The 25,923-nt window shown below is 49.6% G+C and overlaps 1 protein-coding gene and 1 long non-coding RNA gene across 2 annotated transcripts; one reads left to right on the top strand and one right to left on the bottom strand.

Moving 5' to 3' along the window:
* Positions 1-375: 375 nt before the first annotated feature.
* LOC127924726 (uncharacterized) lies at positions 376-25,923 on the bottom strand. The gene is made up of 4 exons (XM_052509417.1): positions 25,879-25,923; positions 20,514-20,604; positions 764-804; positions 376-650 (listed from the first exon to the last, which is right to left on the bottom strand). Exons 1-4 carry the CDS (start codon positions 25,911-25,913, stop codon positions 551-553), a joined length of 267 nt encoding a protein of 88 aa, XP_052365377.1. The 5' UTR covers positions 25,914-25,923; the 3' UTR covers positions 376-550.
* LOC127924727 (uncharacterized) lies at positions 764-3,796 on the top strand. Its single transcript, XR_008118711.1, has 3 exons — positions 764-874; positions 950-1,027; positions 3,233-3,796. It is a non-coding gene; the product is annotated as an uncharacterized LOC127924727 (long non-coding RNA).

The raw sequence follows: 25,923 nt of genomic DNA, 5'->3' as shown, positions 1-25,923 counted from the left end.
CTGTCGGGGTTAATGCTTGGGAGGGATGGGTTTGGGAAGAGCCCCCATTATGTTCGAAGGGGTGTCCCTGTCGGGGTTAATGCTTGGGAGGGATGGGTTTGGGAAGAGCCCCCATTATGTTCGAAGGGGTGTTCCTGTCGGGGTTAATGCTTGGGAGGGATGGGTTTGGGAAGAGCCCCCATTATGTTCGAAGGGGTGTCCTGTCGGGGTTAATGCTTGGGAGGGATGGGTTTGGGAAGAGCCCCCATTATGTTCGAAGGGGTGTTCCTGTCGGGGTTAATGCTTGGGAGGGATGGGTTTGGGAAGAGCCCCCATTATGTTCGAAGGGGTGTTCCTGTCGGGGTTAATGCTTGGGAGGGATGGGTTTGGGAAGAGCCCCCCCATTATGTTCGAAGGGGTGTTCCTGTCGGGGTTAATGCTTGGGAGGGATGGGTTTGGGAAGAGCCCCCCCATTATGTTCGAAGGGGTGTTCCTGTCGGGGTTAATGCTTGGGAGGGATGGGTTTGGGAAGAGCCCCCCCATTATGTTCGAAGGGGTGTCCCTGTCGGGGTTAATGCTTGGGAGGGATGGGTTTGGGAACACCTGGGCCTTGCTGGGGGAGAGGTGGCTGGGAGGCAGGAGGTTGGTTCCAATGGTTGTTTTCTCCAAACCTAAGTGGCAGATTAAAACTCAAATCAACATTAAAACATAAAACATACAACTAAGGCGTTTGTAATATGGACACTCCCCCCCCCCCCAATGTGCTACGATAAAGCATTAATACCTGGGTCCTGAGGTAGAGGATGGTGGATATGTAGGCATTGGCTGGAAACAGATGAAGAGAGCAGAATTACTACATCATGTAAACTGGTTAATAAGTCACGTACTGGAAAAGGTCTGTTTGTTATTTTATATTACTCCCATGACCAGGCTAGATCTGTGTTGTATAGTCCACTCCCAACCAGGCTAGGTCTGTTTGTGTTGTATAGCCCACTCCCATGACCAGGCTAGATCTGTGTTGTATAGTCCACTCCCATGACCAGGCTAGGTCTGTTTGTGTTGTATAGTCCACTCCCATGACCAGGCTAGATCTGTTTGTTGTATAGCCCACTCCCATGACCAGGCTAGATCTGTGTTGTATAGTCCACTCCCATGACCAGGCTAGATCTGTGTTGTATAGCCCACTCCCATGACCAGGCTAGATCTGTGTGTGTATAGTCCACTCCCATGACCAGGCTAGATCTGTTTGTGTTGTATAGCCCACTCCCATGACCAGGCTAGATCTGTTTGTGTTGTATAGTCCACTCCCATGACCAGGCTAGATCTGTTTGTGTTGTATAGCCCACTCCCATGACCAGGCTAGATCTGTTTGTGTTGTATAGCCCACTCCCATGACCAGGCTAGATCTGTGTTGTATAGCCCACTCCCATGACCAGGCTAGGTCTGTTTGTGTTGTATAGCCCACTCCCATGACCAGGCTAGATCTGTGTTGTATAGCCCACTCCCATGACCAGGCTAGATCTGTTTGTGTTGTATAGCCCACTCCCATGTCCAGGCTAGATCTGTGTTGTATAGTCCACTCCCATGACCAGGCTAGATCTGTTTGTGTTGTATAGCCCACTCCCATGACCAGGCTAGATCTGTGTTGTATAGCCCACTCCCATGACCAGGCTAGATCTGTTTGTGTTGTATAGCCCACTCCCATGACCAGGCTAGATCTGTTTGTATAGCCCACTACCATGACCAGGCTAGATCTGTTTGTGTAGCCCACTCCCATGACCAGGCTAGATCTGTTTGTGTAGCCCACTCCCATGACCAGGCTAGATCTGTTTGTATAGCCCACTCCCATGACCAGGCTAGATCTGTGTTGTATAGCCCACTCCCATGACCAGGCTAGATCTGTGTTGTATAGCCCACTCCCATGACCAGGCTAGATCTGTGTTGTATAGTCCACTCCCATGACCAGGCTAGATCTGTGTTGTATAGCCCACTCCCATGACCAGGCTAGATCTGTGTTGTATAGTCCACTCCCATGACCAGGCTAGATCTGTTTGTGTTGTATAGTCCACTCCCATGACCAGGCTAGATCTGTGTTGTATAGCCCACTCCCATGACCAGGCTAGATCTGTGTTGTATAGTCCACTCCCATGACCAGGCTAGATCTGTGTTGTATAGCCCACTCCCATGACCAGGCTAGATCTGTGTTGTATAGCCCACTCCCATGACCAGGCTAGATCTGTGTTGTATAGCCCACTCCCATGACCAGGCTAGATCTGTGTTGTATAGTCCACTCCCATGACCAGGCTAGATCTGTTTGTGTTGTATAGCCCACTCCCATGACCAGGCTAGATCTGTGTTGTATAGTCCACTCCCATGACCAGGCTAGATCTGTGTTGTATAGCCCACTCCCATGACCAGGCTAGATCTGTGTTGTATAGCCCACTCCCATGACCAGGCTAGATCTGTGTTGTATAGCCCACTCCCATGACCAGGCTAGATCTGTGTTGTATAGTCCACTCCCATGACCAGGCTAGATCTGTGTTGTATAGTCCACTCCCATGACCAGGCTAGATCTGTTTGTGTTGTATAGTCCACTCCCATGACCAGGCTAGATCTGTTTGTGTTGTATAGCCCACTCCCATGACCAGGCTAGATCTGTTTGTGTTGTATAGTCCACTCCCATGACCAGGCTAGATCTGTGTTGTATAGTCCACTCCCATGACCAGGCTAGATCTGTTTGTGTAGCCCACTCCCATGACCAGGCTAGATCTGTGTTGTATAGCCCACTCCCATGACCAGGCTAGATCTGTGTTGTATAGCCCACTCCCATGACCAGGCTAGATCTGTGTTGTATAGCCCACTCCCATGACCAGGCTAGATCTGTGTTGTATAGCCCACTCCCATGACCAGGCTAGATCTGTTTGTGTTGTATAGTCCACTCCCATGACCAGGCTAGATCTGTTTGTATAGCCCACTCCCATGACCAGGCTAGATCTGTTTTGTATAGCCCACTCCCATGACCAGGCTAGATCTGTGTTGTATAGCCCACTCCCATGACCAGGCTAGATCTGTTTGTATAGCCCACTCCCATGACCAGGCTAGATCTGTTTGTATAGTCCACTCCCATGACCAGGCTAGATCTGTGTTGTATAGTCCACTCCAATGACCAGGCTAGATCTGTTTGTGTTGTATAGTCCACTCCCATGACCAGGCTAGATCTGTGTTGTATAGCCCACTGCCATGACCAGGCTAGGTCTGTTTGTGTTGTATAGCCCACTCCCATGACCAGGCTAGATCTGTGTTGTATAGCCCACTCCCATGACCAGGCTAGGTCTGTTTGTGTTGTATAGCCCACTCCCATGACCAGGCTAGATCTGTGTTGTATAGCCCACTCCCATGACCAGGCTAGATCTGTTTGTGTAGCCCACTCCCATGACCAGGCTAGATCTGTGTTGTGTAGACCACTCCCATGACCAGGCTAGATCTGTTTGTGTTGTATAGCCCACTCCCATGACCAGGCTAGATCTGTGTTGTATAGCCCACTCCCATGACCAGGCTAGATCTGTGTTGTATAGTCCACTCCCATGACCAGGCTAGATCTGTGTTGTATAGTCCACTCCCATGACCAGGCTAGATCTGTGTTGTATAGCCCACTCCCATGACCAGGCTAGATCTGTGTTGTATAGCCCACTCCCATGACCAGGCTAGATCTGTTTGTGTTGTATAGTCCACTCCCATGACCAGGCTAGATCTGTGTTGTATAGCCCACTCCCATGACCAGGCTAGATCTGTGTTGTATAGCCCACTCCCATGACCAGGCTAGATCTGTTTGTGTTGTATAGCCCACTCCCATGACCAGGCTAGATCTGTGTTGTATAGTCCACTCCCATGACCAGGCTAGATCTGTTTGTGTTGTATAGTCCACTCCCATGACCAGGCTAGATCTGTGTTGTATAGCCCACTCCCATGACCAGGCTAGATCTGTGTTGTATAGCCCACTCCCATGACCAGGCTAGATCTGTGTTGTATAGCCCACTCCCATGACCAGGCTAGATCTGTTTGTGTTGTATAGCCCACTCCCATGACCAGGCTACATCTGTTTGTGTTGTATAGCCCACTCCCATGACCAGGCTAGATCTGTTGTGTTGTATAGCCCACTCCCATGACCAGGCTACATCTGTTTGTGTTGTATAGCCCACTCCCATGACCAGGCTAGATCTGTTTGTGTTGTATAGCCCACTCCCATGACCAGGCTAGATCTGTGTTGTATAGTCCACTCCCATGACCAGGCTAGATCTGTGTTGTATAGCCCACTCCCATGACCAGGCTAGATCTGTGTTGTATAGTCCACTCCCATGACCAGGCTAGGTCTGTTTGTGTTGTATAGTCCACTCCCATGACCAGGCTAGATCTGTTTGTGTTGTATAGCCCACTCCCATGACCAGGCTAGATCTGTTTGTGTAGCCCACTCCCATGACCAGGCTAGATCTGTGTTGTATAGCCCACTCCCATGACCAGGCTAGATCTGTGTTGTATAGTCCACTCCCATGACCAGGCTAGATCTGTGTTGTATAGCCCACTCCCATGACCAGGCTAGATCTGTTTTGTATAGCCCACTCCCATGACCAGGCTAGATCTGTGTTGTATAGCCCACTCCCATGACCAGGCTAGATCTGTTTGTATAGCCCACTCCCATGACCAGGCTAGATCTGTTTGTATAGTCCACTCCCATGACCAGGCTAGATCTGTGTTGTATAGTCCACTCCAATGACCAGGCTAGATCTGTTTGTGTTGTATAGTCCACTCCCATGACCAGGCTAGATCTGTGTTGTATAGCCCACTGCCATGACCAGGCTAGGTCTGTTTGTGTTGTATAGCCCACTCCCATGACCAGGCTAGATCTGTGTTGTATAGCCCACTCCCATGACCAGGCTAGGTCTGTTTGTGTTGTATAGCCCACTCCCATGACCAGGCTAGATCTGTGTTGTATAGCCCACTCCCATGACCAGGCTAGATCTGTTTGTGTAGCCCACTCCCATGACCAGGCTAGATCTGTGTTGTGTAGACCACTCCCATGACCAGGCTAGATCTGTTTGTGTTGTATAGCCCACTCCCATGACCAGGCTAGATCTGTGTTGTATAGCCCACTCCCATGACCAGGCTAGATCTGTGTTGTATAGTCCACTCCCATGACCAGGCTAGATCTGTGTTGTATAGTCCACTCCCATGACCAGGCTAGATCTGTGTTGTATAGCCCACTCCCATGACCAGGCTAGATCTGTGTTGTATAGCCCACTCCCATGACCAGGCTAGATCTGTTTGTGTTGTATAGTCCACTCCCATGACCAGGCTAGATCTGTGTTGTATAGCCCACTCCCATGACCAGGCTAGATCTGTGTTGTATAGCCCACTCCCATGACCAGGCTAGATCTGTTTGTGTTGTATAGCCCACTCCCATGACCAGGCTAGATCTGTGTTGTATAGTCCACTCCCATGACCAGGCTAGATCTGTTTGTGTTGTATAGTCCACTCCCATGACCAGGCTAGATCTGTGTTGTATAGCCCACTCCCATGACCAGGCTAGATCTGTGTTGTATAGCCCACTCCCATGACCAGGCTAGATCTGTGTTGTATAGCCCACTCCCATGACCAGGCTAGATCTGTTTGTGTTGTATAGCCCACTCCCATGACCAGGCTACATCTGTTTGTGTTGTATAGCCCACTCCCATGACCAGGCTAGATCTGCTTGTGTTGTATAGCCCACTCCCATGACCAGGCTACATCTGTTTGTGTTGTATAGCCCACTCCCATGACCAGGCTAGATCTGTTTGTGTTGTATAGCCCACTCCCATGACCAGGCTAGATCTGTGTTGTATAGTCCACTCCCATGACCAGGCTAGATCTGTGTTGTATAGCCCACTCCCATGACCAGGCTAGATCTGTGTTGTATAGTCCACTCCCATGACCAGGCTAGGTCTGTTTGTGTTGTATAGTCCACTCCCATGACCAGGCTAGATCTGTTTGTGTTGTATAGCCCACTCCCATGACCAGGCTAGATCTGTTTGTGTAGCCCACTCCCATGACCAGGCTAGATCTGTGTTGTATAGCCCACTCCCATGACCAGGCTAGATCTGTGTTGTATAGTCCACTCCCATGACCAGGCTAGATCTGTGTTGTATAGCCCACTCCCATGACCAGGCTAGATCTGTGTTGTATAGTCCACTCCCATGACCAGGCTAGATCTGTGTTGTATAGTCCACTCCCATTACCAGGCTAGATCTGTGTTGTATAGCCCACTCCCATGACAAGGCTAGATCTGTTTGTGTTGTATAGCCCACTCCCATGACCAGGCTAGATCTGTTTGTATAGCCCACTACCATGACCAGGCTAGATCTGTTTGTGTAGCCCACTCCCATGACCAGGCTAGATCTGTTTGTGTAGCCCACTCCCATGACCAGGCTAGATCTGTTTGTATAGCCCACTCCCATGACCAGGCTAGATCTGTGTTGTATAGCCCACTCCCATGACCAGGCTAGATCTGTGTTGTATAGCCCACTCCCATGACCAGGCTAGATCTGTGTTGTATAGTCCACTCCCATGACCAGGCTAGATCTGTGTTGTATAGCCCACTCCCATGACCAGGCTAGATCTGTTTGTGTTGTATAGTCCACTCCCATGACCAGGCTAGATCTGTTTGTGTTGTATAGTCCACTCCCATGACCAGGCTAGATCTGTGTTGTATAGCCCACTCCCATGACCAGGCTAGATCTGTGTTGTATAGTCCACTCCCATGACCAGGCTAGATCTGTGTTGTATAGCCCACTCCCATGACCAGGCTAGATCTGTGTTGGGTAGCCCACTCCCATGACCAGGCTAGATCTGTGATGTATAGCCCACTCCCATGACCAGGCTAGATCTGTGTTGTATAGTCCACTCCCATGACCAGGCTAGATCTGTTTGTGTTGTATAGTCCACTCCCATGACCAGGCTAGATCTGTGTTGTATAGTCCCACTCCCATGACCAGGCTAGATCTGTTTGTTGTATAGCCCACTCCCATGACCAGGCTAGATCTGTGTTGTATAGCCCACTCCCATGACCAGGCTAGATCTGTGTTGTATAGCCCACTCCCATGACCAGGCTAGATCTGTTTGTGTTGTATAGTCCACTCCCATGACCAGGCTAGATCTGTTTGTGTTGTATAGTCCACTCCCATGACCAGGCTAGATCTGTTTGTGTTGTATAGCCCACTCCCATGACCAGGCTAGATCTGTTTGTGTTGTATAGTCCACTCCCATGACCAGGCTAGATCTGTGTTGTATAGTCCACTCCCATGACCAGGCTAGATCTGTGTTGTATAGCCCACTCCCATGACCAGGCTAGATCTGTGTTGTATAGCCCACTCCCATGACCAGGCTAGATCTGTGTTGTATAGCCCACTCCCATGACCAGGCTAGATCTGTGTTGTATAGTCCACTCCCATGACCAGGCTAGATCTGTTTGTGTTGTATAGTCCACTCCCATGACCAGGCTAGATCTGTTTGTGTTGTATAGTCCACTCCCATGACCAGGCTAGATCTGTTTGTATAGTCCACTCCCATGACCAGGCTAGATCTGTGTTGTATAGCCCACTCCCATGACCAGGCTAGATCTGTGTTGTATAGTCCACTCCCATGACCAGGCTAGATCTGTGTTGTATAGTCCACTCCCATGACCAGGCTAGATCTGTTTGTGTTGTATAGCCCACTCCCATGACCAGGCTAGATCTGTGTTGTATAGCCCACTCCCATGACCAGGCTAGATCTGTTTGTGTTGTATAGCCCACTCCCATGAACAGGCTAGATCTGTTTGTATAGCCCACTACCATGACCAGGCTAGATCTGTTTGTGTAGCCCACTCCCATGACCAGGCTAGATCTGTTTGTATAGCCCACTCCCATGACCAGGCTAGATCTGTGTTGTATAGCCCACTCCCATGACCAGGCTAGATCTGTGTTGTATAGCCCACTCCCATGACCAGGCTAGATCTGTGTTGTATAGTCCACTCCCATGACCAGGCTAGATCTGTGTTGTATAGCCCACTCCCATGACCAGGCTAGATCTGTGTTGTATAGTCCACTCCCATGACCAGGCTAGATCTGTTTGTGTTGTATAGTCCACTCCCATGACCAGGCTAGATCTGTGTTGTATAGCCCACTCCCATGACCAGGCTATATCTGTGTTGTATAGTCCACTCCCATGACCAGGCTAGATCTGTGTTGTATAGTCCACTCCCATGACCAGGCTAGATCTGTGTTGTATAGTCCACTCCCATGACCAGGCTAGATCTGTGTTGTATAGCCCACTCCCATGACCAGGCTAGATCTGTGTTGTATAGTCCACTCCCATGACCAGGCTAGATCTGTTTGTGTTGTATAGCCCACTCCCATGACCAGGCTAGATCTGTGTTGTATAGTCCACTCCCATGACCAGGCTAGATCTGTGTTGTATAGCCCACTCCCATGACCAGGCTAGATCTGTGTTGTATAGCCCACTCCCATGACCAGGCTAGATCTGTGTTGTATAGTCCACTCCCATGACCAGGCTAGATCTGTTTGTGTTGTATAGTCCACTCCCATGACCAGGCTAGATCTGTTTGTGTTGTATAGTCCACTCCCATGACCAGGCTAGATCTGTTTGTGTTGTATAGCCCACTCCCATGACCAGGCTAGATCTGTTTGTGTTGTATAGTCCACTCCCATGACCAGGCTAGATCTGTGTTGTATAGTCCACTCCCATGACCAGGCTAGATCTGTTTGTATAGCCCACTCCCATGACCAGGCTAGATCTGTGTTGTATAGCCCACTCCCATGACCAGGCTAGATCTGTGTTGTATAGCCCACTCCCATGACCAGGCTAGATCTGTGTTGTATAGTCCACTCCCATGACCAGGCTAGGTCTGTTTGTGTTGTATAGTCCACTCCCATGACCAGGCTAGGTCTGTTTGTGTTGTATAGCCCACTCCCATGACCAGGCTAGATCTGTGTTGTATAGTCCACTCCCATGACCAGGCTAGATCTGTTTGTATAGCCCACTCCCATGACCAGGCTAGATCTGTGTTGTATAGCCCACTCCCATGACCAGGCTAGATCTGTGTTGTATAGCCCACTCCCATGACCAGGCTAGATCTGTGTTGTATAGTCCACTCCCATGACCAGGCTAGATCTGTTTGTGTTGTATAGCCCACTCCCATGACCAGGCTAGATCTGTTTGTGTTGTATAGCCCACTCCCATGACCAGGCTAGATCTGTTTGTGTAGTCCACTCCCATGACCAGGCTCGATCTGTGTTGTATAGTCCACTCCCATGACCAGGCTAGATCTGTGTTGTATAGTCCACTCCCATGACCAGGCTAGATCTGTGTTGTATAGCCCACTCCCATGACCAGGCTAGATCTGTTTGTGTTGTATAGCCCACTCCCATGACCAGGCTAGATCTGTGTTGTATAGCCCACTCCCATGACAAGGCTAGATCTGTTTGTGTTGTATAGCCCACTCCCATGAACAGGCTAGATCTGTTTGTATAGCCCACTACCATGACCAGGCTAGATCTGTTTGTGTAGCCCACTCCCATGACCAGGCTAGATCTGTTTGTGTAGCCCACTCCCATGACCAGGCTAGATCTGTGTTGTATAGCCCACTCCCATGACCAGGCTAGATCTGTGTTGTATAGCCCACTCCCATGACCAGGCTAGATCTGTGTTGTATAGTCCACTCCCATGACCAGGCTAGATCTGTGTTGTATAGCCCACTCCCATGACCAGGCTAGATCTGTGTTGTATAGTCCACTCCCATGACCAGGCTAGATCTGTTTGTGTTGTATAGTCCACTCCCATGACCAGGCTAGATCTGTGTTGTATAGCCCACTCCCATGACCAGGCTAGATCTGTGTTGTATAGTCCACTCCCATGACCAGGCTAGATCTGTGTTGTATAGCCCACTCCCATGACCAGGCTAGATCTGTGTTGTATAGCCCACTCCCATGACCAGGCTAGATCTGTGTTGTATAGCCCACTCCCATGACCAGGCTAGATCTGTGTTGTATAGTCCACTCCCATGACCAGGCTAGATCTGTTTGTGTTGTATAGCCCACTCCCATGACCAGGCTAGATCTGTGTTGTATAGTCCACTCCCATGACCAGGCTAGATCTGTGTTGTATAGCCCACTCCCATGACCAGGCTAGATCTGTGTTGTATAGCCCACTCCCATGACCAGGCTAGATCTGTGTTGTATAGCCCACTCCCATGACCAGGCTAGATCTGTGTTGTATAGTCCACTCCCATGACCAGGCTAGATCTGTTTGTGTTGTATAGTCCACTCCCATGACCAGGCTAGATCTGTTTGTGTTGTATAGTCCACTCCCATGACCAGGCTAGATCTGTTTGTGTTGTATAGCCCACTCCCATGACCAGGCTAGATCTGTTTGTGTTGTATAGTCCACTCCCATGACCAGGCTAGATCTGTGTTGTATAGTCCACTCCCATGACCAGGCTAGATCTGTTTGTATAGCCCACTCCCATGACCAGGCTAGATCTGTGTTGTATAGCCCACTCCCATGACCAGGCTAGATCTGTGTTGTATAGCCCACTCCCATGACCAGGCTAGATCTGTGTTGTATAGTCCACTCCCATGACCAGGCTAGGTCTGTTTGTGTTGTATAGTCCACTCCCATGACCAGGCTAGATCTGTTTGTGTTGTATAGCCCACTCCCATGACCAGGCTAGATCTGTGTTGTATAGCCCACTCCCATGACCAGGCTAGATCTGTGTTGTATAGTCCACTCCCATGACCAGGCTAGATCTGTGTTGTATAGTCCACTCCCATTACCAGGCTAGATCTGTGTTGTATAGCCCACTCCCATGACAAGGCTAGATCTGTTTGTGTTGTATAGCCCACTCCCATGACCAGGCTAGATCTGTTTGTATAGCCCACTACCATGACCAGGCTAGATCTGTTTGTGTAGCCCACTCCCATGACCAGGCTAGATCTGTTTGTGCAGCCCACTCCCATGACCAGGCTAGATCTGTTTGTATAGCCCACTCCCATGACCAGGCTAGATCTGTGTTGTATAGCCCACTCCCATGACCAGGCTAGATCTGTGTTGTATAGCCCACTCCCATGACCAGGCTAGATCTGTGTTGTATAGTCCACTCCCATGACCAGGCTAGATCTGTGTTGTATAGCCCACTCCCATGACCAGGCTAGATCTGTGTTGTATAGTCCACTCCCATGACCAGGCTAGATCTGTTTGTGTTGTATAGTCCACTCCCATGACCAGGCTAGATCTGTGTTGTATAGCCAGACCAGGCTAGATCTGTGTTGTATAGCCCACTCCCATGACCAGGCTAGATCTGTGTTGTATAGTCCACTCCCATGACCAGGCTAGATCTGTGTTGTATAGCCCACTCCCATGACCAGGCTAGATCTGTGTTGTATAGCCCACTCCCATGACCAGGCTAGATCTGTGTTGTATAGTCCACTCCCATGACCAGGCTAGATCTGTTTGTGTTGTATAGCCCACTCCCATGACCAGGCTAGATCTGTGTTGTATAGTCCACTCCCATGACCAGGCTAGATCTGTGTTGTATAGCCCACTCCCATGACCAGGCTAGATCTGTGTTGTATAGTCCACTCCCATGACCAGGCTAGATCTGTGTTGTATAGCCCACTCCCATGACCAGGCTAGATCTGTGTTGTATAGTCCACTCCCATGACCAGGCTAGATCTGTTTGTGTTGTATAGTCCACTCCCATGACCAGGCTAGATCTGTTTGTGTTGTATAGCCCACTCCCATGACCAGGCTAGATCTGTTTGTGTTGTATAGCCCACTCCCATGACCAGGCTAGATCTGTTTGTGTTGTATAGTCCACTCCCATGACCAGGCTAGATCTGTGTTGTATAGTCCACTCCCATGACCAGGTTAGATCTGTTTGTATAGCCCACTCCCATGACCAGGCTAGATCTGTGTTGTATAGCCCACTCCCATGACCAGGCTAGATCTGTGTTGTATAGCCCACTCCCATGACCAGGCTAGATCTGTGTTGTATAGTCCACTCCCATGACCAGGCTAGGTCTGTTTGTGTTGTATAGTCCACTCCCATGACCAGGCTAGATCTGTTTGTGTTGTATAGCCCACTCCCATGACCAGGCTAGATCTGTTTGTGTAGCCCACTCCCATGACCAGGCTAGATCTGTGTTGTATAGCCCACTCCCATGACCAGGCTAGATCTGTGTTGTATAGTCCACTCCCATGACCAGGCTAGATCTGTGTTGTATAGCCCACTCCCATGACCAGGCTAGATCTGTGTTGTATAGTCCACTCCCATGACCAGGCTAGATCTGTGTTGTATAGTCCACTCCCATTACCAGGCTAGATCTGTGTTGTATAGCCCACTCCCATGACAAGGCTAGATCTGTTTGTGTTGTATAGCCCACTCCCATGACCAGGCTAGATCTGTTTGTATAGCCCACTACCATGACCAGGCTAGATCTGTTTGTGTAGCCCACTCCCATGACCAGGCTAGATCTGTTTGTGTAGCCCACTCCCATGACCAGGCTAGATCTGTTTGTATAGCCCACTCCCATGACCAGGCTAGATCTGTGTTGTATAGCCCACTCCCATGACCAGGCTAGATCTGTGTTGTATAGCCCACTCCCATGACCAGGCTAGATCTGTGTTGTATAGTCCACTCCCATGACCAGGCTAGATCTGTGTTGTATAGCCCACTCCCATGACCAGGCTAGATCTGTGTTGTATAGTCCACTCCCATGACCAGGCTAGATCTGTTTGTGTTGTATAGTCCACTCCCATGACCAGGCTAGATCTGTGTTGTATAGCCCACTCCCATGACCAGGCTAGATCTGTGTTGTATAGTCCACTCCCATGACCAGGCTAGATCTGTGTTGTATAGCCCACTCCCATGACCAGGCTAGATCTGTGTTGTATAGCCCACTCCCATGACCAGGCTAGATCTGTGTTGTATAGCCCACTCCCATGACCAGGCTAGATCTGTGTTGTATAGTCCACTCCCATGACCAGGCTAGATCTGTTTGTGTTGTATAGCCCACTCCCATGACCAGGCTAGATCTGTGTTGTATAGTCCACTCCCATGACCAGGCTAGATCTGTGTTGTATAGCCCACTCCCATGACCAGGCTAGATCTGTGTTGTATAGCCCACTCCCATGACCAGGCTAGATCTGTGTTGTATAGCCCACTCCCATGACCAGGCTAGATCTGTGTTGTATAGTCCACTCCCATGACCAGGCTAGATCTGTTTGTGTTGTATAGTCCACTCCCATGACCAGGCTAGATCTGTTTGTGTTGTATAGCCCACTCCCATGACCAGGCTAGATCTGTTTGTGTTGTATAGCCCACTCCCATGACCAGGCTAGATCTGTTTGTGTTGTATAGTCCACTCCCATGACCAGGCTAGATCTGTTTGTGTTGTATAGTCCACTCCCATGACCAGGCTAGATCTGTGTTGTATAGCCCACTCCCATGACCAGGCTAGATCTGTGTTGTATAGTCCACTCCCATGACCAGGCTAGATCTGTGTTGTATAGCCCACTCCCATGACCAGGCTAGATCTGTGTTGTATAGCCCACTCCCATGACCAGGCTAGATCTGTGTTGTATAGCCCACTCCCATGACCAGGCTAGATCTGTGTTGTATAGTCCACTCCCATGACCAGGCTAGATCTGTTTGTGTTGTATAGCCCACTCCCATGACCAGGCTAGATCTGTGTTGTATAGTCCACTCCCATGACCAGGCTAGATCTGTGTTGTATAGCCCACTCCCATGACCAGGCTAGATCTGTGTTGTATAGCCCACTCCCATGACCAGGCTAGATCTGTGTTGTATAGCCCACTCCCATGACCAGGCTAGATCTGTGTTGTATAGTCCACTCCCATGACCAGGCTAGATCTGTTTGTGTTGTATAGTCCACTCCCATGACCAGGCTAGATCTGTTTGTGTTGTATAGTCCACTCCCATGACCAGGCTAGATCTGTTTGTGTTGTATAGCCCACTCCCATGACCAGGCTAGATCTGTTTGTGTTGTATAGCCCACTCCCATGACCAGGCTAGATCTGTGTTGTATAGTCCACTCCCATGACCAGGCTAGATCTGTTTGTATAGCCCACTCCCATGACCAGGCTAGATCTGTGTTGTATAGCCCACTCCCATGACCAGGCTAGATCTGTGTTGTATAGCCCACTCCCATGACCAGGCTAGATCTGTGTTGTATAGCCCACTCCCATGACCAGGCTAGATCTGTTTTGTATAGCCCACTCCCATGACCAGGCTAGATCTGTGTTGTATAGCCCACTCCCATGACCAGGCTAGATCTGTTTGTATAGCCCACTCCCATGACCAGGCTAGATCTGTTTGTATAGTCCACTCCCATGACCAGGCTAGATCTGTGTTGTATAGTCCACTCCAATGACCAGGCTAGATCTGTTTGTGTTGTATAGTCCACTCCCATGACCAGGCTAGATCTGTGTTGTATAGCCCACTCCCATGACCAGGCTAGGTCTGTTTGTGTTGTATAGCCCACTCCCATGACCAGGCTAGATCTGTGTTGTATAGCCCACTCCCATGACCAGGCTAGGTCTGTTTGTGTTGTATAGCCCACTCCCATGACCAGGCTAGATCTGTGTTGTATAGCCCACTCCCATGACCAGGCTAGATCTGTTTGTGTAGCCCACTCCCATGACCAGGCTAGATCTGTGTTGTGTAGACCACTCCCATGACCAGGCTAGATCTGTTTGTGTTGTATAGCCCACTCCCATGACCAGGCTAGATCTGTGTTGTATAGCCCACTCCCATGACCAGGCTAGATCTGTGTTGTATAGTCCACTCCCATGACCAGGCTAGATCTGTGTTGTATAGTCCACTCCCATGACCAGGCTAGATCTGTGTTGTATAGCCCACTCCCATGACCAGGCTAGATCTGTGTTGTATAGCCCACTCCCATGACCAGGCTAGATCTGTTTGTGTTGTATAGTCCACTCCCATGACCAGGCTAGATCTGTGTTGTATAGCCCACTCCCATGACCAGGCTAGATCTGTGTTGTATAGCCCACTCCCACGACCAGGCTAGATCTGTTTGTGTTGTATAGCCCATTCCCATGACCAGGCTAGATCTGTGTTGTATAGTCCACTCCCATGACCAGGCTAGATCTGTTTGTGTTGTATAGTCCACTCCCATGACCAGGCTAGATCTGTGTTGTATAGCCCACTCCCATGACCAGGCTAGATCTGTGTTGTATAGCCCACCCCATGACCAGGCTAGATCTGTGTTGTATAGCCCACTCCCATGACCAGGCTACATCTGTTTGTGTTGTATAGCCCACTCCCATGACCAGGCTACATCTGTTTGTGTTGTATAGCCCACTCCCATGACCAGGCTAGATCTGCTTGTGTTGTATAGCCCACTCCCATGACCAGGCTACATCTGTTTGTGTTGTATAGCCCACTCCCATGACCAGGCTAGATCTGTTTGTGTTGTATAGCCCACTCCCATGACCAGGCTAGATCTGTGTTGTATAGTCCACTCCCATGACCAGGCTAGATCTGTGTTGTACAGCCCACTCCCATGACCAGGCTAGATCTGTGTTGTATAGTCCACTCCCATGACCAGGCTAGGTCTGTTTGTGTTGTATAGTCCACTCCCATGACCAGGCTAGATCTGTTTGTGTTGTATAGCCCACTCCCATGACCAGGCTAGATCTGTTTGTGTAGCCCACTCCCATGACCAGGCTAGATCTGTGTTGTATAGCCCACTCCCATGACCAGGCTAGATCTGTGTTGTATAGTCCACTCCCATGACCAGGCTAGATCTGTGTTGTATAGCCCACTCCCATGACCAGGCTAGATCTGTGTTGTATAGTCCACTCCCATGACCAGGCTAGATCTGTGTTGTATAGTCCACTCCCATTACCAGGCTAGATCTGTGTTGTATAGTCCACTCCCATGACCAGGCTAGGTCTGTGTTGTATAGCCCACTCCCATGACCAGGCTAGGTCTGTGTTGTATAGCCCACTCCCATGACCAGGCTAGATCTGTGTTGTATAGTCCACTCCCATGACCAGGCTAGATCTGTTTGTATAGTCCACTCCCATGACCAGGCTAGATCTGTGTTGTATAGTCCACTCCCATGACCAGGCTAGATCTGTGTTGTATAGTCCACTCCCATGACCAGGCTAGATCTGTGTTGTATAGCCCACTCCCATGACCAGGCTAGATCTGTTTGTATAGCCCACTCCCATGACCAGGCTAGATCTGTGTTGTATAGTCCACTCCCATGACCAGGCTAGATCTGTTTGTATAGCCCACTCCCATGACCAGGCTAGGTCTGTTTGTGTTGTATAGCCCACTCCCATGACCAGGCTAGATCTGTGTTGTAGAGTCCACTCCCATGACCAGGCTAGGTCTGTTTGTGTTGTATAGTCCACTCCCATGACCAGGCTAGATCTGTGTTGTATAGCCCACTCCCATGACCAGGCTAGGTCTGTTTGTGTTGTATAGTCCACTCCCATGACCAGGCTAGATCTGTGTTGTATAGTCCACTCCCATGACCAGGCTAGATCTGTGTTGTATAGTCCACTCCCATGACCAGGCTAGATCTGTTTGTATAGTCCACTCCCATGACCAGGCTAGATCTGTGTTGTATAGCCCACTCCCATGACCAGGCTAGATCTGTGTTGTATAGTCCACTCCCATGACCAGGCTAGATCTGTTTGTGTTGTATAGTCCACTCCCATGACCAGGCTAGATCTGTTTGTATAGTCCACTCCCATGACCAGGCTAGATCTGTGTTGTATAGCCCACTCCCATGACCAGGCTAGATCTGTGTTGTATAGCCCACTCCCATGACCAGGCTAGGTCTGTTTGTGTTGTATAGTCCACTCCCATGACCAGGCTAGATCTGTGTTGTATAGTCCACTCCCATGACCAGGCTAGGTCTGTTTGTGTTGTATAGCCCACTCCCATGACCAGGCTAGATCTGTGTTGCATAGTCCACTCCCATGACCAGGCTAGGTCTGTTTGTGTTGTATAGCCCACTCCCATGACCAGGCTAGATCTGTGTTGTATAGCCCACTCCCATGACCAGGCTAGATCTGTGTTGTATAGTCCACTCCCATGACCAGGCTAGATCTGTGTTGTATAGTCCACTCCCATGACCAGGCTAGATCTGTGTTGTATAGTCCACTCCCATGACCAGGCTAGATCTGTGTTGTATAGCCCACTCCCATGACCAGGCTAGATCTGTGTTGTATAGCCCACTCCCATGACCAGGCTAGATCTGTGTTGTATAGCCCACTCCCATGACCAGGCTAGATCTGTTTGTGTTGTATAGCCCACTCCCATGACCAGGCTAGATCTGTTTGTGTTGTATAGTCCACTCCCATGACCAGGCTAGATCTGTTTGTGTTGTATAGCCCACTCCCATGACCAGGCTAGATCTGTGTTGTATAGCCCACTCCCATGACCAGGCTAGATCTGTTTGTGTTGTATAGCCCACTCCCATGACCAGGCTAGATCTGTGTTGTATAGCCCACTCCCATGACCAGGCTAGATCTGTTTGTGTTGTATAGCCCACTCCCATGACCAGGCTAGATCTGTGTTGTATAGCCCACTCCCATGACCAGGCTAGATCTGTTTGTATAGCCCACTACCATGACCAGGCTAGATCTGTGTTGTATAGCCCACTCCCATGACCAGGCTAGATCTGTGTTGTATAGTCCACTCCCATGACCAGGCTAGATCTGTGTTGTATAGTCCACTCCCATGACCAGGCTAGATCTGTGTTGTATAGCCCACTCCCATGGCCAGGCTATATCTGTTTGTGTTGTATAGCCCACTCCCATGACCAGGCTAGATCTGTGTTGTATAGTCCACTCCCATGACCAGGCTAGATCTGTTTGTATAGCCCACTCCCATGACCAGGCTAGATCTGTGTTGTATAGTCCACTCCCATGACCAGGCTAGATCTGTTTGTATAGCCCACTCCCATGACCAGGCTAGATCTGTGTTGTATAGTCCACTCCCATGACCAGGCTAGATCTGTTTGTATAGCCCACTCCCATGACCAGGCTAGATCTGTTTGTATAGTCCACTCCCATGACCAGGCTAGATCTGTTTTGTATAGCCCACTCCCATGACCAGGCTAGATCTGTGTTGTATAGCCCACTCCCATGACCAGGCTAGATCTGTTTGTATAGCCCACTCCCATGACCAGGCTAGATCTGTTTGTATAGTCCACTCCCATGACCAGGCTAGATCTGTGTTGTATAGCCCACTCCCATGACCAGGCTAGATCTGTTTGTATAGCCCACTCCCATGACCAGGCTAGATCTGTGTTGTATAGCCCACTCCCATGACCAGGCTAGATCTGTGTTGTATAGCCCACTCCCATGACCAGGCTAGATCTGTGTTGTATAGCCCACTCCCATGACCAGGCTAGATCTGTGTTGTATAGTCCACTCCCATGACCAGGCTAGATCTGTTTGTATAGTCCACTCCCATGACCAGGCTAGATCTGTTTGTATAGCCCACTACCATGACCTGTATTCTCATCTGACCAAAGCACCGGTTCCAATGAAACATTCATAATCTACATTTATCGATGGCCATCTCATTGAAATCCTGTGGTTTGAATGGAGGAGGGCAGTACACAAGCACAGACAAAGGATATGAAGGATCTGTATGGAGGAATGGTCTAAGACTTACCTTTGAGAATGATGTATTAAATAATATAATTTCAATTTTTTTAATAGATCAATTTTTTTAATAGATGAGTATTTGAATAATTTTTGCTCATTTTTATCAAGGGTGTCAATATCAGATCCCACTGTACATGTAGTGGAACTGTTTACCTGAGGGGGTGGGGCCTGTGTTGCTGGGGAACAGTTCACCCGAGGGGGTGGGGCCTGTGTTGCTGGGAGAACAGTTTACCTGAGGGGGTGGGGCCTGTGTTGCTGGGCGAACAGTTTACCTGAGGGGTGGGGCCTGTGTTGCTGGGAGAACATTTTACCTGAGGGGGTGGGGCTTGTGTTGCTGGGGGACCAGTTTACCTGAGGGGTGGGGCCTGTGTTGCTGGGAGAACAGTTTACCTGAGGGGTGGGGCCTGTGTTCCTGGGAGAACAGTTCACCCGAGGGGGGTGGGGCCTGTGTTGCTGGGAGAACAGTTCACCTGAGGGGTGGGGCATGTGTTGCTGGGAGAACAGTTTACCCGAGGGGTGGGGCCTGTGTTGCTGGGGAGAACAGTTTACCGGAGGGGGTGGGGCCTGTGTTGCTGGGAGAACAGTTTACCTGAGGGGTGGGGCCTGTGTTGCTGGGAGAACAGTTTACCTGAGGGGGGGGCCTGTGTTGCTGGGGGAACAGTTCACCCGAGGGGGTGGGGCCTGTGTTGCTGAGGGGAACAGTTTACCTGAGGGGTGGGGCCTGTGTTGCTGGGGGAACAGTTTACCTGAGGGGTGGGGCCTGTGTTGCTGGGAGAACAGTTTACCTGAGGGGGTGAGGCCTGTGTTGCTGGGGGAACAGTTCACCCGAGGGGTGGGGCCTGTGTTGCTGGGGAAAACAGTTTACCTGAGGGGTGGGGCCTGTGTTGCTGGGAGAACAGTTCACCTGAGGGTGTGGGGCGTGTGTTGCTGGGAGAACAGCCTTTGGGGCCTGTGTTGCTGGGGAGAACAGCTTACCTGAGATGGTGGGGCCTGTGTTGCTGGGAGAACAGTTTACCTGAGGGGGTGGGGCCTGTGTTGCTGGGAGAACAGTCTACCTGAGGGGTGGGGCCTGTGTTGCTGAGGGGAACAGTTTACCTGAGGGGTGGGGGCCTGTGTTGCTGGGGAGAACAGTTTACCTGAGGGGGTGGGGGCCTGTGTTGCTGGGGAGAACAGTTTACCTGAGGGGTGGGGCCTGTGTTGCTGGGAGAACAGTTTACCCGAGGGGGTGGGGCATGTGTTGCTGGGGGAACAGTTTACCCGAGGGGTGGGGCCTGTGTTGCTGGGAGAACAGTTCACCCGAGGGGTGGGGCTTGTGTTGCTGGGGGAACAGTTTACCTGAGGGGTGGGGCCTGTGTTGCTGCGAGAACAGTTTACCTGAGGGGGTGGGGCCTGTGTTGCTGGGGAGAACAGTTTACCTGAGGGGTGGGGCCTGTGTTGCTGGGAGAACAGTTTACCCGAGGGGTGGGGCATGTGTTGCTGGGGGAACAGTTTACCCGAGGGGTGGGGCCTGTGTTGCTGGGAGAACAGTTCACCCGAGGGGTGGGGCTTGTGTTGCTGGGGGAACAGTTTACCTGAGGGGGTGGGGCCTGTGTTGCTGCGAGAACAGTTTACCTGAGGGGTGGGGCCTGTGTTGCTGGGGGAACAGTTTACCTGAGGGGTGGGGCCTGTGTTGCTGGGGGGAACAGTTTACCTGAGGGGGTGTGGCCTGTGTTGCTGAGGGGAACAGTTTACCTGAGGGGGTGGGGCCTGTGTTGCTGGGGAGAACAGTTTACCTGAGGGGGTGTGGCCTGTGTTGCTGGAGGTTGTGTCGTTGGTTGTTTCGGGGCATTGCCATTCGCTTGGCCATTTGCTGTGTTTCCTGACCTGCGTACATTAGAAATCATCATGTGAAATGCAACAGCTGTGACCCAGACAAAGGCACCCAGTTTTACATACTATATGCTTTTAATCTCATACAATTTCTACGTCACACAACCTGTTAAACTAATCACAGACGTGCCACCATCTAGGTTTGAACAGTTTTGTGATGAGATGAACCCAATTTACAGAGACAAGAATCTCTATTGACATTTTGTTGGTTTACTCATAATCTAGGTGTCCATAAGCTACAGTTGAAGTCGGGAGTTTACATACACTTGGGTTGGAGTCATTAAAACTCATTTATCAACCACTCCACACATTTCTTGTTAACAAACTATAGTTTTGGCAAGTCGGTGAGGACATCTACTTTGTGCATGACACAAGTAATTTTTCCAACAATTGTTTACAGACAGATTATTTCACTGTATCACAATTCCAGTGGGGGCAGAAGTTTACATTCACTAAGTTGACTGTGCCTTTAAACAGCTTGGAACATTCCAGAAAATTATGTCATGGCTTTAGAAGCTTCTGACGAGTCCTATATCAACATAACCTGAAAGGCCGCTCAGCAAGGGAGAAGCCACTGCTCCAAAACCGCCATAAAGCCAGACTACGGTTTGCAACTGCACATGGGGACAAAGATCGTACTTTTGGAGAAATGTACTCTGGTCTGATGAAACGAAAATAGAACTGTTTGGCCATAATGACCATCGTTATGTTTGGAGGAAAAAGGGGGATGCTTGCAAGTTGAAGAACACCATCCCAACCGTGAAGCACGGGGATGGCAGCATCATGTTGTGGGGTGGTAGCATCATGTTGTGGGGGTGGCAGCATCATGTTGTGGGGGTGGCAGCATCATGTTGTGGGGGTGGCAGCATCATGTTGTGGGGTGGCAGCATCATGTTGTGGGGGGTGGCAGCATCATGTTGTGGGGGTGGCAGCATCATGTTGTGGGGGTGGCAAACATGTTGTGGGGGTGGCAGCATCATGTTGTGGGGTGGCAGCATCATGTTGTGGGGTGGCAGCATCATGTTGTGGGGGTGGCAGCATCATGTTGTGGGGGTGGCAGCATCATGTTGTGGGGTGGCATCATGTTGTGGGGGTGGCAGCATCATGTTGTGGGGGTGGCAGCATCATGTTGTGGGGTGGCAGCATCATGTTGTGGGGGTGGCAGACTATGTTGTGGGGGTGGCAGCATCATGTTGTGGGGTGGCAGCATCATGTTGTGGGGGTGGCAGCATCATGTTGTGGGGGTGGCAGCATCATGTTGTGGGGTGGCAGCATCATGTTTTGGGGTGGTAGCATCATGTTGTGGGGGGTGGCAGCATCATGTTGTGGGGTGGTAGCATCATGTTGTGGGGGGTGGCAGCATCATGTTGTGGGGGTGGCAGCATCATGTTGTGGGGGTGGCAGCATCATGTTGTGGGGGTGCAGCATCATGTTGTGGGGGTGGCAGCATCATGTTGTGGGGTGGCATCATGTTGGGGGTGGCAGCATCATGTTGTGGGGGTGCTTTGCTGCAGGAGGGACTGGTGCACTTCACAAAATAGATGGCATCATGAGGAAGGGAAATTATGTTGATATATTGAAGCAACATCTCAAGACATCAGTCAGGAAGTTAAAGCTTGGGGGTCTTCCAAATGGACAATGACCCCAAACATACATCCAAAGTTGTCACAAATGGCTTAAGGACAAAAAAGTCAAGGTATTGGAGTGGCCATCACAAAGCCAAGACCTCAATACCAAAGAAAAATTGTGGGCAGAACTGAAAGCGTGTTCGAGCAAGGAGGCCTACAAACCTGACTCGGTTACACCAGCTCTGTCAGGAGGCCTACAAACCTGACTCAGTTACACCAGTTCTGTCAGAAGAAATGGGCCAAAATTCACCCAACACATTGTGGGAAGCCTGTGGAAGGCTACCGAAACGCTTGACCGGGTTAAACAATTTAAAGGCAATGCTACCAAATACTAATTGAGTGTATGTTAACTTCTGACCAACTGGGAATGTGATGAAAGAAATACAAGCTGAAATAAATCATTCTCTACTATTATTCTGACATTTCACATTCTTAAAATAAAGTGGTGATCCTAACTGACCTAAAACAGGGAATTTTTTACTCTGATTAAATGTCAAGAATTGTGAACAACTGAGTTTAAATGTAATTTGGCTAAGGTGTAAGTAAACTTCCAACTTCAACTGTAAGTGTCCATAGCTAGGTGTCCATCCAATTAGCGATAGAAGCGTGGTGATAGACAGTGTTTACCTAGAGCGTGGTGATAGACAGTGTTTACCTAGAGCGTGGTGATAGACAGTGTTTACCTAGAGCGTGGTGATAGACAGTGTTTACCTAGAGCGTGGTGATAGACAGTGTTTACCTAGAGCGTGGTGATAGACAGTGTTTACCTAGAGCGTGGTGATAGACAGTGTTTACCTGGAGCGTGGTGATAGACAGTGTTTACCTAGACCGTGGTGATAGACAGTGTTTACCTAGAGTGTGGTGATAGACAGTGTTTACCTAGAGCGTGGTGATAGACAGTGTTTACCTAGAGCGTGGTGATAGACAGTGTTTACCTAGAGCGTGTGATAGACAGTGTTTACCTGAGAGCGTGGTGATAGACAGTGTTTACCTAGAGCGTGGTGATAGACAGTGTTTACCTAGAGCGTGGTGATAGACAGTGTTTACCTGGAGCGTGGTGATAGACAGTGTTTACCTAGAGCGTGGTGATAGACAGTGTTTACCTAGAGCGTGGTGATAGACAGTGTTTACCTAGAGCGTGGTGATAGACAGTGTTTACCTAGAGCGTGGTGATAGACAGTGTTTACCTAGAGCGTCTGGAGCGTGGTGATAGACAGTGTTTACCTAGAGCGTGGTGATAGACAGTGTTTACCTAGAGCGTGGTGATAGACAGTGTTTACCTAGAGCGTGGTGATAGACAGTGTTTACCTAGAGCGTGGTGATAGACAGTGTTTACCTAGAGCGCCTGGAGCGTGGTGATAGACAGTGTTTACCTAGAGCCGTAGTGATAGACAGTGTTTACCTAGAGCGTGGTGATAGACAGTGTTTACAGCGTGGTGATAGACAGTGTTTACCTAGAGCGTGGTGATAGACAGTGTTTACCTAGAGCGTGGTGATAGACAGTGTTTACCTAGAGCGTGGTGATAGACAGTGTTTACCTAGAGCGTCTGGAGCGTGTGATAGACAGTGTTTACCTAGAGCGTGGTGATAAACAGTGTTTACCTAGAGCGTGGTGATAGACAGTGTTTACCTAGAGCGTGGTGATAGACAGTGTTTACCTAGAGCGTGGTAATAGACAGTGTTTACCTAGAGCGTGGTGATAAAACAGTGTTTACCTAGAGCGTGGTGATAGACAGTATTTACCTAGAGCGTAGTGATAGACAGTGTTTACCTAGAGCGTGGTGATAGACAGTGTTTACCTAGGGCGTGGTGATAGACAGTGTTTACCTAGAGCGTGGTGATAGACAGTGTTTACCTAGAGCGTGGTAATAGACAGTGTTTACCTAGAGCGTGGTAATAGACAGTGTTTACCTAGAGCGTGGTGATAGACAGTGTTTACCTAGAGCGTGGTAATAGACCGTGTTTACCTAGAGCGTGGTGATAGACAGTGTTTACCTAGAGCGTGGTGATAGACAGTGTTTACCTAGAGCGTGGTGATAGACAGTGTTTACCTAGAGCGTGGTGATAGACAGTGTTTACCTAGAGCGTGGTGATAGACAGTGTTTACCTAGAGCGTGGTGATAGACAGTGTTTACCTAGAGCGTGGTGATAGACAGTGTTTACCTAGAGCGTGGTGATAGACTGTGTTTACCCTAGAGCGTGGTGATAGACAGTGTTTACCTAGAGCGTGGGAGCTGATAGACAGTGTTTACCTAGAGCGTGGTGATAGACAGTGTTTACCTAGAGTGTGGTGATAGACAGTGTTTACCTAGAGCGTGGTGATAGACAGTGTTTACCTAGAGCGTGGTGATAGACAGTGTTTACCTAGAGCGTGGTGATAGACAGTGTTTACCTAGAGCGTGGTGATAGACAGTGTTTACCTGAGCGCGGTGATAGACAGTGTTTACCTAGAGCGCGTGGTGATAGACAGTGTTTACCTAGACGTGGTGATAGACAGTGTTTACCTAGAGCTCTGGAGCGTGGGTGATAGACAGTGTTTACCTAGAGCGTGGTGATAGACAGTGTTTACCTAGAGCGTGGTGATAGACAGTGTTTACCTAGAGCGTGGTGATAGACAGTGTTTACCTAGAGCGTGGTGATAGACAGTGTTTACCTAGAGCGTGGTGATAGACAGTGTTTACCTAGAGCGTGGTGATAGACAGTGTTTACCTAGAGCGTGGTGATAGACAGTGTTTACCTAGAGCGTGGTGATAGACAGTGTTTACCTGAGCGTAGTGATAGACAGTGTTTACCTAGGAGCGTGGTGATAGACAGTGTTTACCTAGAGCGTGTGATAGACAGTGTTTACCTGGAGCGTGGTGATAGACAGTGTTTACCTAGAGCGCGGTGATAGACAGTGTTTACCTAGAGCGTGGTGATAGACAGTGTTTACCTAGAGCGTAGTGATAGACAGTGTTTACCTAGAGCGTGGTGATAGACAGTGTTTACCTAGAGCGTGGTGATAGACAGTGTTTACCTAGAGCGTGGTGATAGACAGTGTTTACCTAGAGCGTGGTGATAGACAGTGTTTACCTAGAGCGTGGTGATAGACAGTGTTTACCTAGAGCGTGGTGTTTAGACAGTGTTTACCTAGAGCGTGGTGATAGACAGTGTTTACCTAGAGCGTGATGATAGACAGTGTTTACCTAGAGCGTGGTGATAGACAGTGTTTACCTAGAGCGTGGTAATAGACAGTGTTTACCTAGAGCGTGGTGATAGACAGTGTTTACCTAGAGCGTGGTGATAGACAGTGTTTACCTAGAGCGTGGTGATAGACAGTGTTTACCTAGAGCATGGTGATAGACAGTGTTTACCTAGAGCGTGGTAATAGACAGTGTTTACCTAGAGCCTGGAGCGTGGTGATAGACAGTGTTTACCTAGAGCGTGGTGATAAACAGTGTTTAATTGGAGCGTGGTGATAGACAGTGTTTACCTAGAGCGTGGTGATAGACAGTGTTTACCTAGAGCGTGGTAATAGACAGTGTTTACCTAGAGCGTGGTGATAGACAGTGTTTACCTAGAGCGTGGTGATAGACAGTGTTTACCTAGAGCGTGGTGATAGACAGTGTTTACCTAGAGCGTGGTAATAGACAGTGTTTACCTGGAGCGTCTGGAGCGTGGGGTCCTTTGAGGCATCTTTCCAGGG

Source organism: Oncorhynchus keta, unplaced genomic scaffold (assembly GCF_023373465.1).
Source record: "Oncorhynchus keta strain PuntledgeMale-10-30-2019 unplaced genomic scaffold, Oket_V2 Un_contig_4492_pilon_pilon, whole genome shotgun sequence".
Classification (NCBI taxonomy): Eukaryota; Metazoa; Chordata; class Actinopteri; order Salmoniformes; family Salmonidae; genus Oncorhynchus; species Oncorhynchus keta.
This window is presented reverse-complemented; position numbering and strand designations above follow the sequence as displayed.